The 13501-nt window shown below is 38.1% G+C and overlaps 1 protein-coding gene across 5 annotated transcripts in view; it reads right to left on the bottom strand.

Moving 5' to 3' along the window:
• The window catches only part of klhdc8a (kelch domain containing 8A), a 162633-nt gene that overhangs the window by 4385 nt on the left and 144747 nt on the right, over window positions 1-13501 (bottom strand). For all 5 annotated transcript variants that reach the window (XM_037975458.1, XM_037975460.1, XM_037975461.1 and 2 more), the window contains 2 exons: window positions 11593-11694; window positions 7919-8067 (listed from right to left, as the gene is read on the bottom strand). In XM_037975458.1, coding sequence (XP_037831386.1) covers window positions 7919-8067; window positions 11593-11694 — 251 coding nt within the window. The remainder of the gene's footprint in view (window positions 1-7918; window positions 8068-11592; window positions 11695-13501) is intronic.

The raw sequence follows: 13501 nt of genomic DNA, 5'->3' as shown, positions 1-13501 counted from the left end.
CAATTTCAGGATGGTTCAAGCTGACAGAGACCCTGTGCTGACCAGTAAGAGGAGAGGTGGGGGCAGTGGTGGACCGTGCATTTCACAGCTAGGCCTTCAGTGGTGTCCTAACTGAATAAATTCATCTCTTAATAGTATAATGATGCCATGGCTATGGAAACCATCATTATTACACATAGATTCAGTACAACAGGGCGTTACATCACAGAATTTATACAGCAAGCATTAGCCTTTAAAATTATAGTCCAGCTAGCCTACAAAAGCAAGAAACCAAAAAAATAAATAAAAAAAAATCAACAATTAAATCTCCTTTTATTTCACCCATAGCTGCCCCACATAGATCAATTGATCAATTACTTTATTCAACAGACTCATAGTCCACAAAAGCACAACACACAACACATACAAAAACAGATAAAAAAGAATTAATAAAATCTTATAAAAGACTTGCATACCAATGTTTCCATAGAGCTGACTGATATCTTAGCGCACTCACAGAGGGATGCGAAAACATTAGAATAAGACTGTTCATGGAGCTGCACAAACGACACATAAACTTGTATATCAAATTTCTCATGAGTGCCTGAAACGTTCTGACATGTGCATTACAAAACATTTCACTTGCACTGCTGNACCCTGGGGTTAAACAATTGGCCTTCTATCTTATCTGTCTGAGTTACATAAAACAAAACAAAACACAAGAAATTGGCTTAGAAGCATCTTTGCACTTACATAGGGGTTTGCATTTAAATGACTTCACTGTTCTATTATACTTATACTTTACTTTATTCAACAGACTCGTAGTCCACAAAAGCACAACACACAACACATACAAAAACAGATAAAAAAAAAAGAATTAATAAAAACTTATAAAAGACTTGCATACCAATGTTTCCATAGAGCTGACTGATAGCTTAGCGCACTCACAGAGGGATGCAAAAACATTAAAATAAGACTGTTCATGGAGCTGCACAAACGACACATAAACTTGTATATCAAATTTCTCATGAGTGCCTGAAACGTTCTGACATGTGCATTATAAAACATTTCACTTGCACTGCTGGACCTGGGTTTCTTAAGCAAAATTCTCAGGGAGTCATTATAAGCAACTTTAAGCTTCTGCATGCTAGCTTTTTTAAATTTACACCATAAAGGAGCTGCATACAAGGATGTACAATAAGCTTTAAACAGACTTATTTTTACGTCATCAGTGCACATGTGAAACTTCCTCCCCAGAATGTTTGCCTGGGCGTACAACATGCGACACTGCCGATAAATATCATCATCGTCACAGAGCTGGTCTGTGATGTAGTGACCCAGATATTTAGTTTTAGAACAAACATTTAACTTTTGCCTTGACAGAAAAAAATTAGGGAAACAGAGTTGTTTGTCTGCTTTAGTCCTACATATTAGCACAACAGTTTTCTTAGCATTATACTGCACATCATATCTCAACCCATAATCAGAGCAGATATTCAGTAGCTGCTGAAAACAAGCACTGCTTTCTTTCTTCGATATGCTCTTGCTGCCTCTTTCAGGCACATAAATACAGAAATCCGTTCCCAACTTGGCTTTAAAACCAAATTGATTATCTGTTGTACTAATAAACTTACTGAGATGATCAAGTAAGATTTTTTCAAACACTTTAGATATCACACTTGCTAAAGCTATAGGTCTGTAGTTATTAAGGCTACCAACCTTGCTAGTTTTATCCTTAATTACCGGCACAAGGGTGATAGATAATAAGGAGTCAGGCAACTGTCCATGAATCATAAACCAAGAGAAACACATTGCAAGCAGCACAGCCACTTTTTGGCTAGCATATTTCAGATGTTCTGCTGAAATGTTATCAGAACCCGTTGCCTTATTCTCACACAAGTACGCTATAGCCTGCTGGACTTCACTAGGGGTTATTATAACCACATCACTCTTGGCAATATTTCCCAGTACATAAGGTTTACTTTTTATTCACCAAAACAGCTGATTATTAAAAGACAAAATCTATTCTCCTTTCTTTCCTCAATAAGAATAAATTTACTCTTTCATACAACGCAACACTGGTGCATTTCAGTTGCAAAAAGTCAAGTCTGTGCTATCATGCTTCTGGCATGTATTTTTGTTTCTTTTCTTTTCAGGCTTTCTTTCTTCCTTTTCTATTTTGCGCACCTGTTTATTGAGCTGTAGATCCACTTGGGTTTCAACAGAAATTTTCACAAGCACTGTGACTTGAAGGATCCAACCATGCTTTGGTGTATTGCTGCTGCCTTGGTTAAGCAACTCAAGTTTGCAAACCCAGTGTGGCTCCAAACATCAAGTTAATCATTTGTAAATAACAGACATTCCAACAACACAAACTGCAGTGCTCTTCGGAGACTGTAAGTCATAGATATCACTTGTAGTTGCCAAGTTAAAAGTAGCATATAAACCTTCTCCAGGGCTGGGACAGGCTTACTAGCTTCTAGGTTGGACATCCTTTAACTTGCAATGTCCAGCTTTTCTTGAAAGGTCTGTCTGCTTGTACATGACTGCAGCTGTCTGTGGTGTGCATATACAATTTCACACATTGCGGCTTCCTTTGAAATGCAAATGGGAGTCCAAAAAATTCCTAAGGGTTCAAAAAGTTTCAGTGTCAGATAATCTGATCATTGTTGTTGTGTAAATCACTGGCCGAACTGCAATATAAATGTTACAGTTTCACTAAAAAACAGCTTTGTGTAAACGGCCCCTCAGTCAGCAACACTGCTGAACTCCTCGAATCCCAACCTCAGTGTCCAAACCCCCTGTCTGACTGCAGGGACAGCCCAAGACCTTGTTTACATGAGAATGACCTCTGGAAATGTGTTTCTTCAATGTTTATTGTGGCAAATCAACAAGAAAAACACATTTACTTGGATATGGCTTTGCTGTAGTTTCTATAACAGGCAGGTTTGCTAGATAGGAAAATGACAAACTTTCATACTGTCACTTCAAAATTATTGTATTTTGAGCCAAACAATCATATATGCTGAGTGAGGTGCACTTTCGCGGAGGGGGGAGGTTGTAAGACTAGTTGCGTGTTGTGATTGGCAAACAAGGTCAAGAAGGACTTGACCCTAAAACTATTTAAAAAAAACAGTAATTATTGTGTATCTGGCAACACTGATGCCAGGCTTTTAACAAGATGTGAATGCAGTCTCGAGCATGCAAAAAGTTACATCCAAAATGGTGAATACAAGAACGTTTGATTGGGTAGCTCCTACATGTTGAAAAGAGTGAGTGGCACAAACAGCACTCTGTTATTACTCTGTTGTTACTGTTCTTTATCTTTTCACTTCAGTTTCAGAGAAAACAAGGGCTGATGTCATGTACACAAATGACCGAACCACAGCAGAAAATCTACGTTTTCCCTCATATTCAGTGTTGTGCAAACTGGGCCTATGCTTGGAGATGACTGGAGAAAATACACCTGGGCAAGGCTGAAAGCCTCAATCATATCAGCTAAAACTAAATGTCAGGTTTATCTTGCTTTTAGATTTTCCATATTAAATATCATTGCAGCTGTCTATATTTAAATTCAGTTGTAACATATAACAATTTTTTTTAATACATTTGAACTCAGAGGAGGCACTACAGACATAAATGTCTGCATAAACTGTTTGTGTCTCTGATAAATTGATAAATGTCTTTTGGAGACATTACAGGAGTCAGAGTGCTTAGACTCAGAGTTAGCAAATAATAAAACTCTTTTGCTGTAGTGTTAGCATAAAGTTAGATAAAACCCAGAGTAAAAAGGTTTATAGGATTTGTGATGGAGACCAGGGGTTCCATCCGTAATAAATGATTATTGATATATGTTTAGTTTATTTACAGACCAAATGCTTTTTGTTTCAGTTCTTTATTTCAGTTACATTGTGAGGTGGGGGGATTTATTGTAATCCATAGGGGGGCACAGAAGAAAATCTTTGGGAACCACTGAAAGATAATTTTATACTGAGAAATTATAAGTTTTAGCTGTTTTGGTCAAAACTTGAAAATAACATTATGCCTGATGTCATGTGGTATCATATTCAGAATGTGTTGTACATGACTGTCAGCTACTTCCACATCCAGTTTTAGTTCTAATATTTGTAAAGCTTACAAAGCTGTCATGTGTCTGAGTTTTGTTTTGTTTCTTGGTTTATTTTGTTATTATGTGTTCTGGTTTTGTCATTGTGTCCTGTCAGCATTCTTTCACTCCTCCTCTGTCTGCACTTGTTTACTTGCCACGCCCATCTCCACCTGCCTTCACTTGTAATCACTCACCTGTGCCCACTTCTCATAATTATTCCTCTGTCTTTAAAACTTAGTCAGTTTCTCCACCTCCCCGCCGGTTCATTGTTGATGTTGCTTTACTATTGCCTTGCCTTGTCTCGTTTCGTCTCGCCTTGCCTTGAGTTTGGATTCTGTTGTAGTTGTTTTGCTGCCACGTCAGCCCTTTTTGTTTCTAGTTTTGTTATTTTAATAAATCAGTTTTCTTTTCAAAGATGAGTCTGCATATTGGGTTCGCCTCGCTGTCACCACGTCATGACACAAAGCTACAGCAGTTTATTTTTGATAAATTCAATTAACTGTCGGAGCTGTCTTAATTAGGTTTGACTTGAAAAGTTAATGAGTTGTAGATGTACATGCAGTGATTACTTTCTTAGTTTCCTTAAAATATGCCCAGAGGTTTATGAAATATTTTGTTAACAGACAAACAGGGTTATCTCCAATAGCTATTGCCAAAGTTTTAAGTAAAGATTTCATACAATGTGTCACTAAGAGTATGTGTTGTAAAGGACTCTCAGCTTCTACCACACCAAATTTTTACTCAACATCTGTGAAATTAGCTGAGTTATAGCCATATCTGTGTTTGCCAAGGTCAGACTGCTGTAGTGGCCATCTTGTATTGGGCTGACTCCAAAAGGTAATAAGCTGTAGATATACATCCAATGATTACTTTCTAAGAGTTTAATAAAAATCTGTTCAGTGGCTCATGAGATATTTTGTTAACAAACATGGTTGACTCTGACAATTATTGCAAATGTTTAAGCAAAAATGTTGCATAATGTGCCACATTTGAAATATATGCTGGGGATTATGCTCAACTACTACCACACTAAAGTTCAATATCTGTAAAACTGGCCAAGTTATAGTCATTGTTTTTCTAAGGTCAGTATACTCTGACAACTATCTTGAATTTAGTTTGACTTCTGTGGAGGAGAAGAGAGTGCAGAAGTTCACAAAGCTCTGTTAGGAATGTCCGGTTGTTTTTGCCAATTATGAAATTCCCCGTACGGGCCACCAAATATGTGGGTGAAAAGCCAGGTATGTCGCACACCGAAATAACAGTCGGAGTTGTTGGATTCCAGCCAATACACAGGGGATTTTATTGACACATTTACTCTTGATCAGCTTGCCCCAAAATCCCAAAGTATCTTTGAGACAGGGCGTATTTATACAGAAATCAATGCATGATGACTATGCATACTTCTGACCATTTACGTAACTTCTACGACACTGGGTCTAGCTCAACCCAGTGTGTTTCCCGTGTTCCAGGAAACAGACAATTCCTGTTTTCCAGGAACCCTCCTGTTATCACCACCACTGTTCCTGAAGTTCTGGCAAAAACAACCGGACATTCCTAACAGAGCTTTGTGAACTTCTGCACTCTCTTCTCCTCCACACTTCAAAAGTTAATTAGTTTTGGATTTGCATCCAATGATTATTTTCTGCAAATGTCATTAAAATCTGTTGGGGGGTGATGATGACAAGGTCATCTGGCTGTGTTTGATGCATACATTTTCAATGATGTTACAGCTTCTCTGGCTAGTAGCAGAGATGTTGATTCACTGCCACAGCTTCTGCTTGGGGTTAGAGCTGCTAGAGATTGCAGGATTGCCACCCACCTGGGGCTTTTCTGTGTGGAGTTTACATGTTCTTCATGTGCACAAGTGTTTTTTTTTTCTCAGGGTACTCAAGTTTCCTCCAGACAAAAATATGCATGTTAAGTTAACTGGTAAGTTGTGCGTAGGTGTGAGTGAAAGCATGAATGGTTATCTGTTTCGTTTGCCTCTGTGTGTCCCTGTGATGGACTTGTGACCTGTCCAGGGACTTGTGATCTCTCACTGTGTGAGAGGGACACTTTAAAGAGCCTTGGAGGCTCTTTAAGACCCTGCATGGAAAAGCAGGTAAAGAAAAAAAATGGACAGGTGGTTGTATATTCTGGATGGAGTTTTCAGTAAAAAGGCAACAAAGAAAGTAAAGCAAACATTACAGAATTTCCATATTACAGAAGAAACAAATAAAGTTTGTTAAAGTGGTATATGTTCCTGGTATTATATCGCACTCTGTGTTTAAATACCATGGATGTTTGTAGAATAATGCAGTGACACTATCTCAGCTGGGATTCCTGTCACTGTAATTTTGGACAAGAGGCAGCAGGCTTCTAATGACTAGGTGCTCTGTTTTATATCAAACACATACCCATAATAATCATTTAGTCTTAGAGGGTCACATCATGGTGTACAACAACTTGATAATAGATTGCATGCATAAAAGCACAGCTGATATACATCTATTTAGGAATTAGGAACAAACAAGTCACATCAATCAGAATTCTGTTTGCCTCTGTTTATCTCTGGCTGAGGCTACAGTCACCAGGGGCCAGTCCAGAAAGAGGAAGAGAGGATGAGAAGAGTTAACTTCTTCCAAGTAAGGAAACTCTCCTTTAATAGGTTTTTAAGCATTTATATATATGAAGAGTGAAATAATACTAGAAATTAAAAATGCCACATTCCTCCACATTCATGGAGATGTTTTATTCAGCAAAATATTTTCTGTAAATTACTCAACACAATGCACAAAATTTGCTCTGATGTGAGCATACATCCATACTTCGGCCAGAGAATAATACTAAGATAAATGAGTGAATCTAATGAAAAGTAAAACCAAATTAACAAAATATTATGAGCACATTCAATTTAGATCTAAAAATCCTTCTCTGACATCAGGTTTTATGAAGTAATTCTGTTTCAATATCAGTCTGATTGATTCAATTGAACAACTCATGTCGGACAGCTGCTTCAGGGGGGAGGGAATTGGTAGAAATGTAGGGAAGCTGCAACTGAATTTTCCTGAACTCAGGATCAACTTAGAGTTTTCACTTTACCTGCTTTCTGGAATACCTCTTTAGACATATGTCCAATGACATATATTGGCATTTATGTTGCATTTTGGGCTTTTGGGGTCAGCAGTGCACAAAATGAAAACAAATACATCTTATTTTGCTACACCAGATTTTCCTTCTGAAAAATGTTATTGTACGTTTTTGTCCTTTGAACAGTCATAAAGATGCTTTTACGCCTTGCAGTAACAACTAAAGTCATCATACATGAAGCTGACTCAGATCTGAACCAGGGAAGTCAAACTCTAGTTAGAATGGATGAATTCAAAGGTTTTTTTGCTGGTTTAAAGTGGAAAGTGAAAGTGGAAACTATGGTCACAGGTGAGCTCAGCTTTACCCCCAGATTATGTGCACCCCCTCCACATTGAACCTGTAGCCTCTTTTCCATTAGAGGGTTTTCAACAGCAGTTCTTGAGACATGTAAACTTAAACTGATCATAAGTCCCAACCATTGGCAGGGGGCAGATAATCAAACAAATAAACTAAATAATTACTGACAAATTTAAAGAGTATTTTTGCTTGAAATTACTATCCCTATTTTGTACACACATTATCTGCTCTTTACAGAGTCTAGTTGCATGACATCAGCAGCTTCATTGACAGTAAGGTTATGAAGACACACTGTACATAAATAAACTAAACCTTAGATCAGTAAGGCTCTTTAACAGAATATGAAAAGTGTGGTATTTTTAATTTGTTTAACAAAAAACAATTTTTATTCTGTACTCAACATACCTGGTTAACTCCTCCCACCACCATGAGGCGGTCTCTGATGACGATGGAAGAGGTAGAGCATCTAGGGAAGTTCATAGGAGCCAATCTCTCCCACTTCTTCTTCTGAGGATGAAAGGCCTCCACTGTTTCCAGAGCTGAGGGCTCGTGGCCTAAAGATTCCATGCATGCATACACACACATAAATATGAGTCAAAGCAATTGAATTTGCCATCAAGTTTCAATATACTGTACTTTTTACGGTGCAACACAATTTAACTTCTTTAGCTATATGATATAAATTAGATTTTTAAATTTTTATTTAACATTGACAAGCACATTATTAAACATCAGCAATAAATACAAATGTAAATATGCTGTAGTATGCAGAATTGCTCATTTTCATTTGTTATCCCTTGGTAAGTAACATAAAAATTAACAATTAATACAAAAATACATACAGTGATCAAATTATGCAACAATAGTAAAAAGTGCAAAATAGGTGAAAAGATGTAATACATGGCACAAATTGCAGTTATTAAGGTGCATGCTACATACAAGTTGGCTGCGCCAACCCATCTTGCTTGATTGATCAAAATTTAAAATAAAAAACAAAACCCAATGAATTGAGCCATTCTTGCCACCGGGAGCAGATCTAGATATTGAAGACCTCACAAGACCTCAATGCACAGCAACAAAGTATAAGAAAATATCAATCATGACACATTAGTACAGCACACCTAGTTTTTCATCCACAGTACATTCACATATGAACATCTGGGCTGTAGCATAAGACATTTTTAAGATGGGTTTTGAAAGTATGTGGTACACTCCTATGTTGCAGGTGGGACGTTGTTCCATGTGTTGCTGCCCTTACCTGAGAGCAAAGTTTGTCTAAAAGTGATGCGTCTGAAAGGCACCTCACAATCGCCTTTAGCAGTGACACTGATAGCTGTGCCACTGTTAAGTTTTCACTTTGATCAATGTACTTAGTGGGAGTGGTGCAAGTTGAACAGAAAAGATATATAAAAAAAAAAATCAAAGTTTAGAAGTCTATAACTTTTAAGAATTTGACAATGATTGTACAGCGCTTTTTTTAATTAAAGATTTTTTTAGGCTTTTTTATACAATGATTCTATAGGTTTGAGAATAGTTATTCCAATGAGTTATTAAAATGGTATCCAATTTGAGAAAAGATTATAGCACGCAAACAGTTTAGTTGCATTTACTGCCAGAGGTTGTCTGATTTGCATAAAGTTATACAAATTTAATGTAATAATTTTAGAATAAACTATTGGATGTTTTTTTTTTTACAAAAAGGTAAATGGCTTGCACTTGTATAGCACTTTATTAAGTCCAAGGACTCCAAAGCCCTTTGCACTATAATCATCCACCCATCACACACTGATGGTGGTAAGCTACATTGTAGCCACAGCTGCCCTGGACCAGGCTGACAGAAGTGAGGCTGCCATTACACCGGCGCCACCGAGCCCTCAGACCACCACCAATAGACAAGGCAGGTGAAGTGTCTTGCCCAAGGACACAACAGCTGAGACGGACGGAGTGGGGGCTTGAACCGGCAACTCTCCTGTTAAAGGACGAACCCCTGCACATAAGTATACATAAATATTGAAATTTTGTGTCAGACTGATTTTTCTAATTGGGATCCAATTAAGAAAAAAAGAAAAAACCTCAGTGCACAGACAAAGCTTTTTAAGCTGAAACTGAACTCTGTCTCAGTTACCATGGTGATCTATTCAGGCTCAAAGAAATCCTCCTTGATGATTCTGAAAACTCAAACTTTCTGTGGCAATCTGCCATTGTTACCTGTTTCTGCTCCCTCAGATTGTCTCATGGGCCGGCCTCCTAATTACTCACAGGTGCAGCAGGTTCTCATCATCCAGTCCCAGGGTTCTTAAGGCAGTCACTGAGAGCAGTTCTTCACTGAAGCATCGAGTGCCTTGGGTAAACGGTCTCAGCCAGAAAACCAAGTTAAGATATTCTGAAAGTTACTTACCAGTAATCCTGTCTCTGCTCGCCACCTGAGAACTACTTACCTGGAAACCTTGCCACTACTTACCTGATCTGGCTAACCTGCTGAAGATCCGAAGACTTGTGTTTCTTCTCTGAGGCCTACCTGCTGGCTCAACACCGAGGCCTGCCTGTTCTCCACAAACCACCACCGGATTAATATAAATATCCACCGACGGGAACTGGACACCATGACCGCTCACCATCTGTAAACTACTTACCTGCACCTTGAAAATACCTGGAACCGCACCTCCGAGCTCACACCCCACCACCTGTCGTAAGCCTCTACGCTACACCTATAGTTAGCTCCGTCTCTGAACCTCTAGCAGCTCAAAGGACTATTCATTCTGCCCTCCTTTTCAGATCCTGATCCCCTTTTCTCCCTGGCACAAAATAAATCTTATTATTTTTCAACTTGTCTCCCGTGTTCTGTCCGCCTCCTGGGTACTCACGTTTGGCTTACACCTGAAATTGTGTCACTTTCAGCTCATCTTAACAGCTAAATTTTTAACCTGGCTTCGGAGTCCAGCCTTCTGGTAATCTACTGACCAAGCATCAGAACCTCATAACCTCTGAACTTCTTTTAATAGTAGTATGACATATATTCATACCTTCCTCTGATTTAAAAGTCATGTTTATATACTCTTAAATCTCTGTGAGCAATAACTGTATCTTTGTAGTCACAAGAATGAACTGTGATCTAAATCTAGAGGAGGGCGGGTCATTTATGGGTTTTTCTACCAGCTGCTTTGTGGTTTGTTCAACAGGTTTTGTTATTGAATAAGATGAGCAATATGGGATGGTCTGCCTTAAAATGACAATTTATTCTCTGTTTTAAATATCATGTGTGGACATCTTTTATTTTGAAATTACTTTTTAAATTGTGAGGCTTTTTGTTTAAATAAAAAAACTTGTTTGAGAAAAAAAAAATCCTCTTTGCACTGCAGGTAAGATGCTCTCCTGCTGTAAAGAAAAGTCACTAACTTTTACTCAAAGTAATTTTTTCATGACTTTTTTTTATTTGTAAAAAAAAAAAAACAGTAACTGTACTTTTACTTGAGTATGTTATTTTAGCACTCTTTCTACCTCTGATTACAACTGATGTATGATGACAAAAAGTATCAGCATGTCTTTTTTGGGTAGTTAGACACTGTTGGGGGCTCTCTGGTGGCCGGGGGCCCTAAGCAGTTGTTTGTGTTTCATATGCATTGAGCTAGGTATGCCCATAACTGACAATATCGTCATCTAGTTTATGTAAAGTTTGTACCAAAACATCAGTTTGAATACATTTACTGTTACACCCCTAATATTAGGGTAAAAAGTTTTACATTTGAAAAACAAAAGCAACCTATTAGCAGATATTCAAATTCAGATATTAAAAGTGAATCAGAACTAAAAAAGTGTGGATCAGCACATCTTGAGATCAAAGTGGCAGTTAATATTGTTAAAAAATAGGATGAGGTTGTTTCATTATCAGGAATGACGTGAATAGTTTACTTTTGATGGTTGTTGATGTTTTTTTCTGCTGTAATGCATTTCTCTTCTCATTCATTTAGTACATTTAGGCCAAACATTAAAGCCACACTGAACAGAAAACGTGTTCAAGTGACACTTTATTAAAAATCAAGCTGAACAACAGTACTTTGTTTCCAGCTTGTATTCCTTACCAAGTCCTCCAGCGACTATCATCCGTCCACGCAGGAAGGTGGCAGCAAAGTCAGCTCTCTTTGTTTTCAAAACCACCGTCTCCTCTGACTTCAACCAAGTGCCTGAAGTGGAACAAGGAGAACAGAAGACAGCTGGAGTTAACAAATGTGTGTGTGCAAGGTCCAAAATGACCTGAGGTGAATTCCGGAGGCACTAGAATACACCTTCAACCAGATAGAAAGCTGCAGAGTTTTCAGAGTGTCCTAGTCTCCCACAAGGCACACACACACACACACACACACACGTCAGGCAAGAACTTGAAAGATTCTAACAAATAGCATTGAGGGTCCGAATACAGCAGGGTTGGATGTGATGCAATGACACTGATGTTTAATAACTTCTTGACAATGTCCCTCAGAATGTCCCTGAAACTGCAGCATCAGTGCACAAGGAGAAATCACTGAAAACAGTGAGAAACACAAATTAATTCCACAAAAAGCAACTTATAGAATAATATCATTTAAGATCTACCTTGCTTATATACAAAAGATTTTGCCTCTCAAATGTAGGTGACACAGTATGTTGTGCTAGAATGTAGGAAGCTTTCTTACTGGCCATAATCTGTTCATCACCACTTGCTTTAGTTTGGTTTGTGCATTTTGCGACCACTTGCAGCTGAGTTTTTAGTGAAATTAAAGGCCTGTATTTGAAGGAATAGGTACCCCCAAAATTTAAGTTTGAGTTGTTTTACATGGAGGATTATTCACTTCTGAGATATACTAGAAATGGTGCTGGAAGCCCAAAAATGGAAAGTGCATTTGTGAGTTGAGCAGCACAGTTGAGTATGTGGGTTGCACAAACTTGCTAAATCTTCTCTGTCAATGCCAAACTGTTTACTCTGCTATTGATTCTTATTTAGAGTTTATTGGTTTGGATGATTAAAGTCTGAAAAAAGAAGACATTTATCATTTCTGAATTTATCAATTTAACAAACAAGGACCTCAGTAGCCTCAATGAAAAAACACCAAACTCATCAAGATACCTTGTCCAGAATAGGGAAACCAGGACATAAGCTGTCCATAATGAACACCATGTTCAAGCGTAAGACATATGTGTACTTGGTACCAGCCCACCTTAGTCCAAAGGTCAATGTTGGAGCTATTTATTCTTTATCTTTACTATGAATTTTGTTCAAATTTGTTTTCGGTTTACTTTATATTTTTTTTATATTTATATTGTTTATAAGGTTTATTTGTAGTTAGGTTAAAAGATGTTTTGATTTGTTTATTATGTTTTTTGTTATTTCCTTTTTCTTTCTTTTTTTTGCCAAGAAGCATTGTTACAACAAAGAAATAATCAGCCAAATACAAATTTCCTATTTTTTGTGATATAAACACAGAACACTTAAAACCCCATTAAAAATAATCAACAGAACTACATACACACACACACATATATATATATATACACATGCCGGCTCAGACGTCGCCCGGCCAAACAAGGTCTGCGTCAGGTGCTGGGGAACCAGAGCAAAAATGGGCTACTGGACCAAGACGGAGGAAATGGATGAGAGGTGAAAACATGGATCTGTTGGAATGCTACTACTCAAGTAACCCTAGTCAGAGAGGTTACATGCAAAGAATGCTGGAAGAATGGTTACTTCGACATCCCCACTCAACACTGACTGCCAAACAACAATATCCACAAACGGCAACTACTATCACAACTTGAGATTGATGAGGTGCAACACAAATGCTATGGCAAGGTTAGAGGGGAATTAACTCCAACTCCCCACCCAGAGGTTGGGTATGCAGCCCCAATGAACAAAACAGCCACTGACCTGAGAGATAGAATCGTAGCCCGGATGGGCAGTAGACAACCCCGACGCCAATTACAACGGCTGAGTGAAGTACCATCGGAAAGTCTCAT

The sequence above is a fragment of the Kryptolebias marmoratus genome, linkage group LG4 (genome assembly GCF_001649575.2).
Source record: "Kryptolebias marmoratus isolate JLee-2015 linkage group LG4, ASM164957v2, whole genome shotgun sequence".
Lineage (NCBI taxonomy): Eukaryota > Metazoa > Chordata > Actinopteri > Cyprinodontiformes > Rivulidae > Kryptolebias > Kryptolebias marmoratus.
This window is presented reverse-complemented; position numbering and strand designations above follow the sequence as displayed.